This window comes from Carettochelys insculpta, chromosome 1 (genome assembly GCF_033958435.1).
Source record: "Carettochelys insculpta isolate YL-2023 chromosome 1, ASM3395843v1, whole genome shotgun sequence".
NCBI classification, from domain to species: domain Eukaryota; kingdom Metazoa; phylum Chordata; order Testudines; family Carettochelyidae; genus Carettochelys; species Carettochelys insculpta.
Genome location: NC_134137.1, coordinates 3248412 through 3265281, shown reverse-complemented (window position 1 = coordinate 3265281; position 16870 = coordinate 3248412). Strand labels below are relative to the sequence as shown.

The 16870-nt window shown below is 50.0% G+C and overlaps 1 protein-coding gene across 1 annotated transcript; it reads left to right on the top strand.

Moving 5' to 3' along the window:
• The first annotated feature begins 11252 nt into the window (after positions 1-11252).
• On the top strand, positions 11253-12251 carry LOC142002010 (olfactory receptor 52E4-like). Its single transcript, XM_074977766.1, has one exon. The coding sequence runs from the start codon at positions 11298-11300 to the stop codon at positions 12249-12251; it is 954 nt and encodes a 317-aa protein (XP_074833867.1). The 5' UTR covers positions 11253-11297.
• The last annotated feature ends 4619 nt before the right edge of the window (positions 12252-16870 follow it).

Sequence of the window (16870 nt, the reverse complement as noted above, 5' to 3'; positions counted from 1 at the left end):
TCCTCCTCCACAGAATCCAGCCTGCAGATCCTCCTCCTGCCATCCCGGAGCAGCAGCAGGGCCTCCGACCCCCGGGGATCTCCGGACCATGGGAGTGGACCCACAGGTAGGTACCCCTCTCTGGTGGACACCCCTGGGCTTGAGGGGTGGGGGTAAGAGATATGTGTCCTGGGCCCCCCACATGCTCACATGGCCATGGCCCCAAGGACACCAGGGCCATGGCCCTCACAGCACTGCAGCCATCAGCCCGTGTCCGCCCCCCCCGCCATGACAGTGCCATGCCCCATCCCCGGGCCAGGGTGGGAGCGGAACCTCGAGGGGCCCCCGGGAGGAGGGGGTGGGACACCCCGCAGCAGCAGCATGTGATGGAGTGGGGGGAGTGCAAAAGGGAGACTCAGGCTACATACGAGCCACAAGAGCCGAATACCTCCCAGGGCCAAAGGAGGATCCTGGCGCTACAGCTGGCAGGTGACACCTCTGCCCTGAACCAACAGGAGGGAGGAGCCGAGCTAGCTTGGAATTGGGGGGTGAGGGCAGGGGCCACAGGTAGAGGCTAGGGGAAGGGAGAGCTGGTAGGCAGCCAGCCAGAGGAAGGGGAAAGCTGCATCCCAGAGGGGCCCCCCTTGGGGTCTTCTCCCCACGACGGGTTGGAAGGACTGTCTCTTCCGACAGCTGGTGCTGTCACTCCTGGCAGAAAGTGGGCATCTGTGGCCTAAGAAACCTCTCCTGCTGTCAGACCCTGCGGGGTGAAGTGAGAGTCGCTCCCACCAGGGGACGGGGTGCAGGGCCTGGGGACCCCTGAACCCCATCCATCACAGCAGCATCTCCCGGGGACGGGGATGGGGAACCTGCAGCACAGGGCTGCGGGGACAAAGGCCACGGCTCGGGGCCAACACTAATGCCTGTCTCCATTCTTCTTCCCCCCCTCCTCTCCTGTGTCCTGCACCTGCACCATCACAAGGACCGGAAGAGAGCGCCGGCGAGGCGTCAGTCGTCCCGGAGAGCCCTCCAGGACCATCTCTCCAGGGCAGCCCCTCGGCCGAGGAATGACCGGCCCCGCAGCGGGCTTGACGGCGGACCCCGCGCCTACAACCGCCGCCGGCGATGGACCCCCAGCTGCTGGCCATCCTCCGTCGGCAGCTGGAGGTCGCGGAGCAGCACCTCCAGCTGCAGGAGCGGGCGATGGCCTGGCGCCAGGAGGCATGGGTGGCCTACATGCAGACATTTAACCGCCTGGTGGACTACCTGGCCCTCCATGCCGCGCCGGCCGAAACATCGCCCTCCCTGCCCGCTCCTGCAGCCCCACCACCAGCTGCTCCGCCCGTCGCCGGCCCGTCCGCCGTCGCCCCGCCACCCACCCGAGAGGGCCAGAGCGCCGAGGGACCCCTGGAGCCACCTGACACTCGCCGGTCCCGATACCTTCCGGTCCAGCCCGCTCCCACCCAGCCGCGGACCAGGCTGCAAGCGCGGCGGGGCTCCCGGCTGGCCACGCCCATTCCCGGGCTATAGGGGCGAGAGGCCCGGGGCGTGGCCCTCCCCCTTGGATATAGTTGCACCATGTTTGTTTGGTCCCCCCGTTTGCCCCGTCCCCCCCATGTAAATAGTTCTCCCCTTTCTCCTCCCTGGTTTTCTTTTTATTATTTATTGCACACAGTAGTTTCTTTGCATTGTTTTATTGTTGTACATATTGCTTTTGTTGGACGTTTGTACCTAGTTTTCTGTTTGTGGTTCACATATTTCTTTTTACATCCCAAAAAAAAAAGGTTCGGAAAGGAAAAAAAAAATTTTCATTCAGCCACAAGTGCGTGCTGTCATTTGTCCAGGAGAAATGGGAGCGGGGGGCGGTGGGGTGCTCCATGGTGTGGGCGTTGGGCAGGAGTGTGGGGGAGGAAGGGGTGGGCAGTAGGGGGCCTGGGCAGAGTTCCCCCAGCGGCCTGGTCGTCGAAGTGGGCCCACAGGGCCTCCCAGACCCGGGTCCCCTCGGGGTCCACCTGCCGACTGGGGGCAGCAGGTGGCTGCACGTGTGCCCTGCCGGCCTCCGCAGCCCAGCCCTGGAAAAAGGTCTCCCACTTGCTCTCGATCAAATTGCGCAGGGCGCAGCAGGCACCCACAATCTGGGGGATGTTGTTGGGGCCTGCATCCAGGCGGGTCAGGAGACATCTCCAGCATCCCTTCAGGCGGCCAAATGAGCGCTCCACCACCTGGCGCGCGTGGTTCAGGCGCTCGTTGAAGCGCTCCTGGCTAGTGGAGAGATGGCCCGTGTAGGGGTGCATGAGCCATGGCCGGAGGGGGTAGGCCGCATCTGCGATGAGGCAGAAGGGCATGGTGGTGTCCCCCAGAGGGATCTCCCGCTAGGGGATGTAGGTCCCCGCCTCCAGCCGGCGGCACAGGCCCGAGTTCCGGAAAACCCGGGCGTCGTGGGTGCTGCCAGGCCAGCCCACGTAAATGTCCTGGAAACGTCCCCGGCTGTCTACCAAGGCCTGGAGGATGACAGAATGGTAGCCCTTCCGATTGAGGTATCGTCCTCCACTGTGATGCGGGGCGCGGATGGGGATGTGGGTCCCATCCAGAGCCCCGAAGCAGTTGGGGAAGCCCAGGGTGGCAAAGGCGGCAATGGTGGCATCTGGGTCCCCCAGCCTCACGAGTCTGTGCAGGAGCCTGACGTTGATGGCACGCACGACCTGCAGGGAAAGCACATGGGACAGCAACAATTAGGGGTGAGCAGGGTGTGCGTGGCCCTGCCCTGCCCTGCCCTGCCCTGCTCTGGCCCCCCTGCGCTGCCCTGGCCCCCCTGCCCTGGCCCCCATGCCCTGCCCTGCCCTGCCCTGCCCTGCTCTGGCCCCCCTGCCCTGCCCCCCCTGCCCTGCCCTGGCCTCTCCTGCCCTGCCCTGCACCCCCCCCATGGGTTCGCTTACCTCCATGAAGACAGCCCCGACGGTGGCCTTGCCGACACCAAACTGCTGGCCCACGGATCGGTAGCTGTCTGGAGTGGCCAACTTCCAGACAGCGATGCCGACCCCTTTCTGCACTGTGAGGGCACGCCGCATGGCTGTGTCCTGGTGCCTGAGTGCGGGGGTGAGCCACTGGCAGAGCTCCAGGAATGTCTGCCGGCTCATCTTGAAGTTCCTGAGCCAGCGGTCGTCGTCCTACTCCCCAAGCACCAGCCGCTCCCACCAGTCGGTGCTGGTGGGGTAGCTCCACAGCTGCCGGCGTGTGAGGCAGGGTGGGGGGCGGGGTGCTGCAGGGGTAGGGGTTGAGCCCTGCTGCCCTGGGGGCATCTCCTCCTCTGGGGGAAGGAGGTGCTCAGCTGCCTCCCGCATAGCACGGAACAGGGCAAGCCCTGCTCCTGCCAGGAGGGCTGGGTGGACCTCTAGCTGCTCCTGCTGCTGCTGCTGCTGCTGCTGCTGCTGCTGCTGGGGGTCCATGACTGCGGCGCCCGGGGTCTGTGTGCCTATGGCTCCTCAGACCACGTGCTGTGCAGGCTGAGTGTATCTGGGAGGGGCCCTTTAAGGGAGTGGCTAGCTGTTGCCCCGGAAGCACTAGTCCGCCCTGTGACCCTGTCTGCAGCTGTGCCTGGCATCCCTATTTCGATGTGTGCTACTTTGGCGTGTAGACGTTCCCTCGCTGCGCCTATTTCGATGTTGGGCTGCACAACGTCGAAGTTGAACATCGACATTGCCGGCCCTGGAGGACGTGTAGACGCTATTCATCGAAATAGCCTATTTTGATGTCACCACATCGAAATAGGCTACTTCGATGTAGGCTTCACGTGTAGACGTAGCCCTAATGTGTCATATGAGCTATTCACGGAAAAGTTGATTTCCTAAGTATGATTTCTCGATCTCAGGCTACGTCTCATTTTTGTATCTGAGTATTGACTATGTAGCTCTAACTCAAATGTGTTTGCAACTCAGTAGCTTACATCCAGTCTAGCCAGCAGAACGTGACTGGAACCATGGGAAAACGCAGGAAGAACTGGAAGTCCCGGCGCAACCAAGGAATTGTGATGTAATTGGAATAAATGTGTCAATCCTCCCACAGTTCAGCACCTGAAAACTTGGCTAGAGGAAACACTCTTTGATTGAGGAGGTGGGGCCATGAGAGATCACAGCTTGTATATGGAAAAGTAGAGTTCTCTTGTATTCTGGAAAAAAAAACAGTCCAGTATCACTTTAAAGACCAGCAAAATAATTTATTAGGTGATGAGCTTTCCTGGGACAGACCCACTTCTTCAGACCACAGCCAGACCAGAACAGACTCAATACTTCAGGCACAGAGAACCAAAAATGGTCATCAAGGTCGACAAATCAGAAAAATTATTCTCAAGGTGAGCGAATCAGAGAGCAGAAGGAGGTGGGAGGGAGTCAAGAATTAGATAAAGCGAAGTATGTAAAAGAGCCCCTATCATGAGCTAGAAAATTGCTGTCCTGGTTGAAACCACATGTTAATATGTCGAATCTGAATACACAAGAGAGTTCAGTACCTGCTCTTTCCAAATGGCTGTGAAAGTTCCTTTTCACTAAAACAGAGACTTCCAGGTCATTAACAGAATGGCCCACCCATTAAAGCTCTGGCTGGCAGGTTTGTGAATCAGGAGTGTTTTTACGTCTGTTTTATGCCCATTAATTCTTTGTTTAAGAGAGTTTGAAGCCTGTCCAGCATACAAAGCATGTGGGCATTGTTGGCACATGATGTTAGTAGAGGAACCTTGTCACTCAGGAGTATTTCTTAAACATATGTGAAGATGCTGTAAAACAGCAGCTGAGGAGTGAAAACTACAGCTGAGATGGCTTCCCTAGGTGATGCAGATGCACCTGTTGGTTGGAAGCAGGAGTCTGTTTCACGTCAGTCCTTTAATCTCTCAGCCCTGTCTGCTGTATAAAGAGAGGAACCTAGGAAGTGTAATCACTGCAATGCCAATGCTGGACTGAGGACCGAATGCAGGTAGCTTGCAGGTGGCCAATGTGAATGCTGCGACCTGAGCAGAGGAGCTCCACAGGCACCAGTTACTAACTTGTATACAGATGGAAATGGCACCTGCGTCTGGCTTATACAGGACATTCAGCCTGAGTCCAGTGCTTAAAAACCCCGGGGCTGCACAATGGACATATAACCTGCAATGAGCCAGAGAAGCAGGCAGAGTCCAGCTCTGGGAATCCAAGCTCCAGGAGAGCCCTGAGAAGTCACAGTCTGGGCCATCAGATTTCCATTCCAGCTGGGGCAGACTGGGAGGGATGAACCAAGAGGGAGAGAACAAATCAAAGAGAAGCATTAATACACTCACTGTTCTGCCCGTAGGGCTGCCTAGCTCCAAGGTAGCTCTGAGGCCAGGGGGAGACTTTCATCCCTGGGACTTTGTTTTGGGGTTACTTTTACTAGTGATTGATGTGTTGGCAGGTCTGGCAGGTCTCTGTGTGGGAGGGGAAGTGAGCTACCAGAGCACACAGCTCACTGCAGCAGGTTCAAACTCCAGCTGGTTCTGGAAACCTCTGGTTCCCCTTGAGAGGATGGTTAAAGCTCAGGATGCTTCTTCAATGCTATCCTCTGCATTCCAGACATGATCAGCCCCTGCCAGAGTGGGAGTCCATTTCCCTTTTGGTGTAATACAGAGCCCCTGGTTACAGGGAAGTCAGGGCTCTTCGGTTCTTTCTGTCATCCTACAACTAAGGGTAGATCTAAACTAGGTGAGAAAGTCAATTTCAGATACACAAGTCTAGCTGGAATCAAAATATCAGAATAAACTTCTTTAGGCTTGCATCAATGTCCCTTACTCCACACGATGAAGTGGAGTACAGGAGTCGACAACTGAGCCCACATAGGTTGATTTTGCCTCATTTTAACAGATGTGGCAAAATCAAACTCTGTAAGATGGACCACAGCGCTGAGATGTTCTGGTAAGTATAGATAAGCCTTTGATCTCTGTGAGACCTTGGCCAAGTCATCTCTCATAGTATCATAGAACCATAGAATCCTAGGGCTGGAAGGGACCCCAGGAGGTCATTGACTCCAGCCCCCTGCCTAAAGCAGGATCAATCCAAACTAAATCATCCCAGCCAGGACCTTGTCAAGCCAGGACTTAAAAACCTCTAGGGATGGAGAATCAGCCACCCTTCTAGGTGATGCACTCCAGGGCTTAGAGTTCAGAATCCCTAGAGTTCAGTTTGCCTATCTATAAAATGGGGATTTGTTAAAGGTGTATTTCCTTGGCCAGGTGATTTCAGGATGCATCAATGAAAGTTGCTACACAGTTAGATGGTAGTTACTCAGGAAAATTACTGAGCTTTGAGCCCCAACAGCCCTCTGTGTATAGAGACAGTGTTTGTGTCTCTGATTAGTCACCTGTCTCCAGATCTCTTTGTCTACTGTCCATCAATCCTGGGAATTTGAAGAGCATCAGACCCAGTGGAAACCTAGGCACTACCCTTAGTCTTTCTACTAATCAGTCATAATTTTAACTCTACACAAACACACAAAACATCCAATTCCTCCCTGAACTGGCACAGAGCCCAAGAGGTCTCATCTCCTTTGGGAAGAGCCATTAATTACTGTTTACACCTAAAACTGGATAAACACTTCAGAAGCAAAGGCAGCCTGTGTGCATCCAGATTCTACTTCTCCCCTCGAGATTGAGTGAACCCCACTGGGACTGCAAAGAGCTCTATTATAAACAATGCATACGCCTGTGTTAGCTCTTAGTGTGGGATGCTGCTGCAGATGCTGTGACGAGAGAGGTGTGGGGCAACTCTACCTGAGGGGGAATCCCAGGAAAGACACTTCCGTCTCAGAATTCAAAGGTACCCATCTATGGCTGACGAGCTCACCTGCTTGACAAAGCCAGAGAAACATGGGAGTGTGGTTCTTTCTGCTCGGCACATGCACAGCATTAAACATCTCAGGTCCCTTGCCAGAGTGGTGACTTTGCTTCAGCGTGATGGGCTAAAATTTCCCTGTTTGCTGTGCATCCCTGGCTGATGGCCTCCAGCCCAAAGACAACTGTTCTTCTGTGGCACAAGGGATCCTTCAGCATGAGAGGTGCTCCTAGATATACAATACGAGGCTAGATTCTGAGGCTGTGGCCCATCCTTTGCTCAGGCCCCGCTGAGGTGAAACTCCCATCGGGATAAGAACAGAGCAAAAACATCAGGAGCCAGCAGTGTTGTTCATACACAGATCCTGACACTTCTGTCTTTTATTCCAGGGCTCTGGTTGTAAAAGGTGGTGGGGAGCTGATATCCGACTTTAACTCTTAGAAAGTATGGTGGTGCTAGGTCTCCTCCCTGGTTGTGGTACATGTAGGTGCCAATGACATAGGGAAGAATAGGAGAGAAGTTCTGGAGGCCAAATTTTGGCTGCTAGGAAAGTGACAGAAATCCAGGACCTCAGTGGTAGCATTCTTTGAAATGTTTCTTGTTCCAAGAACAGGTCCAAGTAGACAGAATTGCAGAGTTTCAATGTGTGTATGAGATGACAGTGTAGGGAGGAGGGGTTTAGATTTATTAGGAACTATGGAAACTTTTGTAAAAGAGGGAGCCTATAAAGGAGGGATGGGCTTCACCTAAACCAAAGTGGTGCCAGATTCCTGGCACTTACCATTAAAAAGGTCCTAGAGGAGTTTTTAAATGAAGGGCAGGGGGAAAGGTGATAGATATAGAGAAGCACATAGATCACACGGAGACATCCCTTTGTCTCCCTCTCTTTGTCTGATGGGAATGGGAGATAGGGAGGGATCACTTGATGATTACCTGTTGTGTTCTTTCCTTTGAGACACCTGGGACTGGCCACTGTTGGAAGGAGCTATGCTCAGCTTGTCCTGCTACACACAGGCAGGGAGAAATTGGGAGTGGAAGAAAATGTAGGTGGCAACCTGGGCAGCAGTGATCATGAGATGGCTGAGTTCAGGATCCTGGCCAAAGGAAAAAAGGAAAGTAGCAAAATACAGATTCTGGACTTGAGAAAAGCAGACTTTGGCTCGCTCAGAGAAATGAAGGGCAGGGTCCTCAGGGATGCTGACATGAGGGGGAAAACATCCAGGAGAGTTGGGTGTATTTTAAAGAAACCTTACTAAACGCACAGGAATGCGTCATCTTAATGTGCAGTAAAAATAAGTAAATACGATAGGCAACCAGCCTGGCTTACAAGAGAAATCTCTGAAGAGCTTAAACAAAAAAGGAGGCTTGCAAGAAGTTCAGACTTACAAACTTGGACAAATGACTAGGGAAAGGTAGAAATATATCGCTTGAACATTTAGGGGAGTAATCATGAAGGCCAAAGTGCAACTGGAGCTGCAGCTAGTAAGACATGTGAAAAGGAACAAGAAAGTTTTCTACAGGCCCGATAGCAGAAAAAAGGTGGTCAGAGAAGGCGTGGGGCCATTACTGAAAGAGGGAGGTAACATAGCAGTAGATAATGTGTAGAAGATGAAAGAATCAGTGGTTTTTGTTGTTGCTGTTGCTGTTGGTTTTTTGCCTCTGTTTTCCCAGAGAAGATCAGCTCCCAGAGTACACCGGGCAGCACAGAATGGAAAGGAAGTGGGCAGCCCTCAGTGGAGAAAGAACAGGTTCAGAACTATTTAGAAAAACTGGACACACAGACATCCATGAGGCCAGAGGTCCTGAATGATTGGAAAAAAGCAGATGTAGTACCCATCTTTAAAAAAAAGGAAGATGGAGAATTGGGGAACTACAGACTGGTCAGCCTTGCCTCAGTCCCCAGAAAAATCAAGGAAAGGAATGCTCAGGAAATCTGTTTTGAAGCACTTGGAGGAGAGGAAAGTGATCAAGAATAGCCAACATGGAATCACCAATGGCAAGGCACATCTGACCCTTGTTTTGTCAACAAAACTGGTGGAACAGCCACACAGAAAATGAGATTTGTCGACCGTTTGTCAACAAAACTCAGCACTTTCGCTGGCAGCGTTTTGCCTTTCAACTGTGAGGCATAACACACCTGTCAACAGACTCTGTCAACTAAAAAACTGTGTGGATGTTCTCAGGGGCCTTCTCTCAACAGACAGGACATCCAGAACAATGGACAGCCCTGTCTGCTTTGCTTCCCAGTGCCTGCTTTGTGTAGAGCGCAACCAGACAGCCTGGCTACTCTGTCAAGTGAAAGAAGCGCTCTTCTGAATGGCTTTTCTTGGTGGCCTCACTCTGTGGACAGACATTTGGTAAGGAAATCTCTTCTGACAGTATCTTCTGTTGACAGATTGCTCCAGTGTAATCGTAGCCCTTGATTTTAGCAGCAAATTTCATATGGTCTCCTACAGTATCCTTGTCAGAAAGTTAAAGGAACATGGCTTGGATAAATGGACTGTAAAGTGAATAGAAATCTGGCTATATTGTTGGGCTCAGCGCATAGTAATCAAAGGCTCTATGTCTGGTGGGAGGCCAGTGTCAAGCAGAGTATCCCAAGAGATTGTTCTGGGGCTAGTTTTGTTCAACAGCTTTAATAAGGACCTGGATGAGAGCATGGACTGCGCCCTCAGCAAATTTGTGGGTGATACGAAACTAGAGGTAGAGGTTGGTATTCTGGAGGGCAGGGTTAGGTTGCAGGAGGACTTGGACAAATTAGAGAATTAGACAAAAAGATATTTCATGTGATTCAACAAGGGGAAGTGCAGAGTCCTGGACTTAGGATGGAGGTATCCCAAGCATTGTTATAGGCTGGCACCAACTGGCTAAGTGGCAACTCTGTAGAAAAGGACCTGGGCATTATCTGGATTAGAATCTGGATATGAGCCAGCAGTGATCCTTGGAGCCAAGAAGGGGGTGTGCATTTGAAGGAACATTGAGAGTAGATCTAGGGAATGGATTATACCCATTTATTCAGGACTGGTGAGGAGTATTGCATCCATCCCTGCCCTGCTCCCAACATGACAAAAAGGATGTTGACACATTGGGGGGCAGTCTAGTGGAGGGTGACAAAAAATGACTGAGGAGCTGGAGCACATGACTTATGAAGAGAGACTGAGTAATTTGGCCTTCTTTAGTTTGCAGAGCAGAAGAGAGAGTGGGGATTGACACCAGTCTCAGTCCCTGGAGGTCGTTAAACCCCAATTTTAACAAAGGGTTTACTGTGATGATTTATCTGGGATTGGTCCTGCTTTGGGCAGGGAGGTGGACTGGCTTTCCAGTGTTATGATTCTATGATTCCACTTTGCTAGATGGACCTTTGGTCTGATCCCCTATGGCTGTTCTTGTATTCTCATGTTCTAAATGCCTCCTCTACTTTCTTTATCTGTAGATTCATAGGGATTAAGATTAGAAGGGACCATTAGATCATTTAGTCTGACCACCTGTATAATACATGAGATTTAATTCTGTCCATTGACCCCTTTGATTTATGCAGTGACTTGTATTTAACTTAGAGATGGTCTAACCAGCATTAAAAGGGACAGTTTAAGTCATATATTTGAATCCCCATCAAAATACAGGATATTTTTCTTCCAAACGACTCATCACTCTTTGAAAAACCTCCAGCAAAGGAGTATCCACAAACTCTGGAGGAATCTCTTCTAACATGTTCCTATTCTCTCAGTTAGGAACATATTTCTGAAATGTTATGGAATCATAGAATCATAGGATTGGAAGGGACTTCAGAATGTTCTGAAGTGCAGACCCCTGCAAGGATGGCAGGACCCACCACCATCTAGAACATCTCTGCCAGCTGTTTGGCTAATATCATCTTTTAAAAGTCTCTAGGATGGATATTCTATAACCTCCTTAGGCAAATTATTCCGGTGGTTTAGCACCTTAATAATTAGGAAGTTTTTCCTAATGTCCCACGTAAGAATCCAGTGCTGCAAATGAAGATGATTGCTTCTTATCCTATTGTCTGCAATCATTGAAGACTGTTACATTTCACATTACTGTCATCTGGATGTCAGCAAATGGAGTCCTTAAATATTTGCTTCATTATCTTTGCTGGGACAGAAGTAAAGATGACTGGTCTGTAATTCCATAAATGTCCTAATTTCCGTTTTTATAGATTGGCACTTGATTTGCACTTTTCCAGTCTTCTGGACTGTATCCCATCATTTCTGACATTGAAAAAAATATCAGCTAATGGTCAGATATCTCCTCAGTCATATCATTGGTATGATAGGATACCTTTCATTATGTGCTGGTGACTTGAAGATACCTAACCTGAAGTGTTTCATACTAACCTTTTCTCTCCATGTAGGCTCCTGTACTGCAACCATCATCCTAAACTCTGGGCACATACCTTAAGCCATGGAAACTTAGGGTATACACAAGACATCATTCTGACCCAGCTTTGGACACTTTCTCTACTACTCCATGTCAGATCCCAATAAAACAAACTTCACCAATCCTTCTACCTTCATCCTGCTGGGAATTCCTGGCCTGGAGGCAGCCCATATCTGGATCTCCATCCCCTTCTGCATTATGTATATCATAGTTATCTTGGGGAACTTCACCATTCTGTTCATTGTGAAGACAGAATTGAGCCTCCATGAGCCCATGTATTATTTCCTCTGCATGCTGGCCGTCACTGACCTCATCTTGTCCACGTGCACCTTGCCCAAAATGCTGAGCATCTTCTGGTTCAATTCCAGGGAGATCAATTTCAGTGCCTGCCTCACCCAGATGTACTTCATTCACTGCTTCTCAATAACGGAGTCTGGGATCTTTGTGGCCATGGCTTTTGATCGCTATGTAGCCATCTGCAATCCCCTGAGACATTCCACCATTTTGACTAACCCTGTGTTGGCCAAGGTTGGACTGGCCATCATGTTACGTGGAAGCATATTAGTGCTGCCCCATCTCTTCCTGGCGAGGCAGTGGCCATATTGCAGAACCAACATCATCTCCCACTCATACTGTGAGCACATTGCTGTGGTGAAGCTGGCCTGTGTTGACATCCGTGTCAGCAGTTACTACGGCCTGTCTGTGGCATTTTTCATTATTGGTCTGGATGTGTTTTTTATTGCTGTTTCCTATACCCAGATCCTCAGGGCCATCTTCCGCCTCCCCACAAAGGACACCCGGCTCAAGACTTTTGGAACCTGCAGCTCTCACCTTGGTGCCATCTTAGTCTTTTATACACCAGGTCTCTTCTCCTTTCTCACGCACCGGTTTGGCCAGAATGTGGCTCTGCATTTCCACATTCTTATGGCCAATGGGTACCTCCTGGTGCCCCCCATGCTCAACCCCCTCATCTATGGGCTGAGGACAAAGCAAATCTGGGACAGGATGCTGCAGCTCTTTTCCCATAAAGGTTCATTCTCTTGATGCTCTAGCAGCCAGATTTAGCACTCTGCAGAGCTAGCTGGTGATATGGTGCTGGCTCATCTTTCCTGTAGGCAAGTCTGGATCAAGAAAGGGGTTTGAGAGTCTGCAGCCTAGGTCCCTGGGGTAAAGGGACCCATGAACCTGGGTCCATGGGCTACAGCTCCTAAAGCCCCTGTGTTCTAGACCAGGCCTTGCTGTAGGTGGCTCTGCATGCTTTCGTTCATCCTACCACCGCTGGAGCCATGTCACTGCAAGTATCAGGGAAAGCTTCTTCTCTGTGCTGTTCTCCACTAGATGCGCCACTCCCACAGGTCACTTTGGCCAGGAATTTTGGCCAATAAGATTGTGGGAGATAGTATCTGCAGGTGAGCGCAGGCAGCAGAGAGACACCTGGTCCTCCAAAAGCAAATGGGAGCTGTCCCAGGTAAATATCTCACAGCCCAACACCCTGTCCCAACCCTGAGTCTTGTTCCACACTCTAACTCCCTTATTCCCTCCCACAACAATGCCCAACCTCCCACCCAGACCCCTAACCTCCATCCTACCCTACCTTTCCTATCCTGAGTCTCCCCTCACATTCCAACCCCCGGGCCTCAGCCTGCAGCCCCCTCTTTCACCTCAAATGCCTCATCCCCTGCCCCCTCAAATACCACACCCCCAGCTGCAGCTCTCACTCCCCTTCACACATAATAGCTCAGACCCCAGAGGAGTTAATCTGGCCCTGCCTGGGTCAGTTGCTAGACAGGCATTGTGATAGGAAGTCTTTATTGACTTTGCTGTGCTGTATCAGCCTGACAAATTAACAAATTATTTATAGACCAGTGTCTGTGCTTCGGCCTCCTGCCCCGAGCAGAAGACACGTGAGTGAAGAGTCCCAGGGGATGCCTAACGGTGTAAGGGTTTCCCCGGCTCACACAGTGGAATGCCAGGGGGTTACCCAGAAAATGTGGGCTTTGGCAGTGGTGTCCGGGTGCCATTTAGGGTTGCCAGCTACAGGGATTTCAGCTGGTGTCCAGTCCTGAAGACGTCTGGCAGTGTCCAGTTACTGGAGGCTTGGGGGAGGCACAGGGTCATTAACCCATGCCAGCCCCTGCTCCACTGGAGCCACATCAAACTGGCAGGCAGGCTCCTTGCCAGGCTACAACAACCCGCATCCCAGCTAAGGAGCACACGGATCCCCGTCAGGCAGGTATCACTTGCGATGTGTGTGTGGGAGGTGGGAGGCACAGCTCAGTGGTTTGAGCATTGGCCTGCTAAACCCAGGTTGTGAGCCAACTACCACAGTCTATACAGCAGGAACACCAGTCCTGGGACTCTTCCTTGCAACAAAGCCCACTGGCAGCTTTGTCCACATATCTATTCTGGAGACACCATCACTGGACCTTACCTGGTTAGTCACAGAATCACAGGCACATTCTCATGTTCCTCAACTAACATCATATACGCCATCATGTGCCAACAATGCCCAGATGCTTTATATATTGGACAGACTTCAAACGCTCTCAGACAAAGAGTTAATGGGCACAAAACAGACATCAAAACATTCCTGATCCACAAACCATTCAGTCTACATTTTAATGGAGTGGGACATTCTGTTAATGACTTAAGAGTTTATGTCTTATTGAAGAAGAATTTTCACACTGCTCTGGAAAGAGAAGCTGCTGAACTCTTTTTCATATTCATATTTGACACATTAACATGTGGTTTGAACTGGGATGCAAATTTTCTGGGACATTACAGGGGCTCTTTTGAATACTTGGCTTAGTCTGATTCTTGACTCCCACCCTCCCCAGCCCTCTGCTCTTTGATTTGCTCACCTTGATCATTTTTTTTCTGATTTGTCAACTTTGATTACTGTTTTTGGTTCTCTGTGCCTTAAATACTGAGTCTGTTCTGGTCTGGCTATGGTCTGAAGAAGTGGCTGTGTCTCACGAAAGCTCACCTAATAAATTATTTTGTCAGTCTTTAAAGTGCTACTTGACTGCTTTTTTGTTTTGATAGCATAGAGACTAGCACGGCTTTTTCTGTTACTGTTGCACATTAGGAACAATAGGTTAAAACTAAATGGAGAGAATTGAAAGAGTTAAAGAACAATGTTCCCCAGGGGTCTGTACTGGGGCATATAGTGAGGTCACTACTTTGGTAGATGATACAACAGTCAGGAGACTTAAATGGAAACCAGAGTGCGAGTGTTAGACACAACTCACAGTCCTGGATGACTGGGGAAACATAATGGCAGAAGCAATTCAGCATTGATTAATACACGGCAAAGTATGATCCTGACTTTACATGTATAGTCAAAAGTAGCTGTTACCACTCAAGTAAGAAATCTTGATGTCGTTGTACAGCTTCTGCACAGGACAGCATCACCTGGGTGAGCTATAAGTATCAGAGAGGTAACCATGTTCATCTGTAGCTTCGAGAACAAGAAGTCTTGTGGCACCTTATAGACTAACAGATATTTTGGAGCAGCATCTGATGAAGGAGGTCTTTGCCCATGAGAGCTTATGCTCCAAAATATCTGTTAGTCTATAAGGTGCCACAAGTCTTCTTGTATTGAGTGAGCTAGTTACCTTCGATTTCATGTGCACCACCAGTAATTATCTACCAGGAGGGACACACCAGCTATGTAGTTCATAGACAGTTTAATACAAACTTTACAAGACTTTAGACAATGATACTATTGCAACCAAGCTTAATCCAACCATGTTTCATTTTCCTCTCCAAATTAACATATGAATAATTGGTATTTTGCCCATCTGTATTATGGGTTTATGCTCACAGTGGCTTTCCTTTGGAAGATCTTTTGAAAATCCTTCAAAGAAAGGTGCTACACAGTATGATGAGAGTTACTGATGAGAATTACTGACCCTGATCTCTTAGTGATAGCCCCTGTGCTCGCAGAAAGTGTTTATATTTCCCTTCAGTCATCTGCCTGTCTCCTATCTATCCACCTCTCCTGAGTGTTTACTGGGAGTCAGACCCTAACAAGACAATTCCCCTCTGACTCAGCGTAGAGCCAAAACTCTTATCTCCATTTAGAATGGTTGCTTAATTGATGTTTACTCTGAAAGCTGAATAAATAGCAAAGCAAGCTTGTTCTCCACCTGTTTACGTTCAGATGCTCCTTCTCCCCAGAGGCTGAGTGAACCCCACTGCGATTACACAGAGCTCTGTTATACACAGTGCCCACCTCTGTGTTGGCTTCCATTGTGGAATGCAGCTGCAGCTGTTGGACCGAGAGAGACACGGGGCACAGCTACCTGAGGGGGATTCCCTGGGAAGACACTTTGGTCTCAGAATTCACAGGTACCTATTCCTTCCCGAGGAGCTCATCTGCTCCGCAAACCCAGTGAGATGTAAGTACCATAGAATAGACAGTAAATCTGTAGTACTTCCTGTTCTGCACAGCCATTAGACACCCCAAGGCCCTTTCCACAGTAAATGTTTGCTCTAGTATCACCAGCCAAAATGTGGTTGTTTTCTGTGCATCCCTGTCCATTCAAGCTGATTACCCAGAGCCCCATGGTGGGATGGCAGGTGCCTGGGGCTGGGTACTGGGTCTGTTAAATGGCTTTTAATTCCTAGTAAGCGTAGGGGTGGAAGAGCTTTACATGGGAACAGGAATACGTGTTATGAGACACAGCAAATATAAATGCCTGGCCTACTTTCAGAAGGGGGCATAAGATCATCCAGGCTGACCTCCAGTATGACACTGGCCATTTAAATTCACCCAGTTACTCCTGCACTAAGCTTTGTGATTTATGTGTCAGTAAAGCCTGGTTCAGCCTAGGATTTTACACAGTACAATCACAGAGCCAGAGAGTGAGAAGGTAACAAAAGGTTCAGCTGGTCTGACACGCCAAGAGACAGGACATGTTCAGTTCATATCTTCCCAGACCAATGGCTCTTTCCTTCGAATGCACCCAGCAAAAAGCCTGCCACGATCTTCTCAGGAGTCTGTTCTCTTGTCTTCCTGTTGTTGTGGATAGGAACTCTCTCCTGAGAGTTACTCTCAATCTGCTAGTGCAGTTTGTCTCTTGTCCAGCACTATGCGGAAAGAGAGAACTTTTTTCCACTTGAGTGCCATCATGTCCACCCCTTAATCTCAGTCCGTCCCCCAGAACAGCTTTGTGCCCTCTCTCTCTAGAGCCTTCCCTGTATTCCTGTGTCTCTGTGTACGGTGGTGAAGAAACAAGGACACCATTCCAAAAGAGGCCAGACCAGCTCCTAGTACAGAGGTGCTTTTACATACAGTTACTGACAGGGGAGGCTTCCTCTGATACAACCTAACACTGCTTAAAAACAAATCCACTCCTGTGAGAGATGCAGCCATCTCACCTAAGCCAGGAGTAGGAAACGTGAGGTTGAGGGAGGAAGTCTTCATGTCACTTTCTCTCAGTTGCTGGGGAGGAGGGTTACCTACTGGGCCAAAGAAACCCTTGTCGTCAGTGTCACTGATAATCCGTGTCAGTAGTGGCTACACTGAAGCAGAAAGATAGAACATTTGTAACTTTTTAAGTCAATCTCTCAAGCCGATATTTCAGCAACACATCTAATCTGTGTCTGCAGGCATGTGGAGATGGAGAATCCACAATTTCTCTTTGCAGTTTGTTCCA

Bases quoted from the DNA above. Each gene is read 5' to 3' on its own strand.
- LOC142002010 (XM_074977766.1), top strand. From the start codon at position 11,298: ATGTCAGATCCCAATAAAACAAACTTCACCAATCCTTCTACCTTCATC.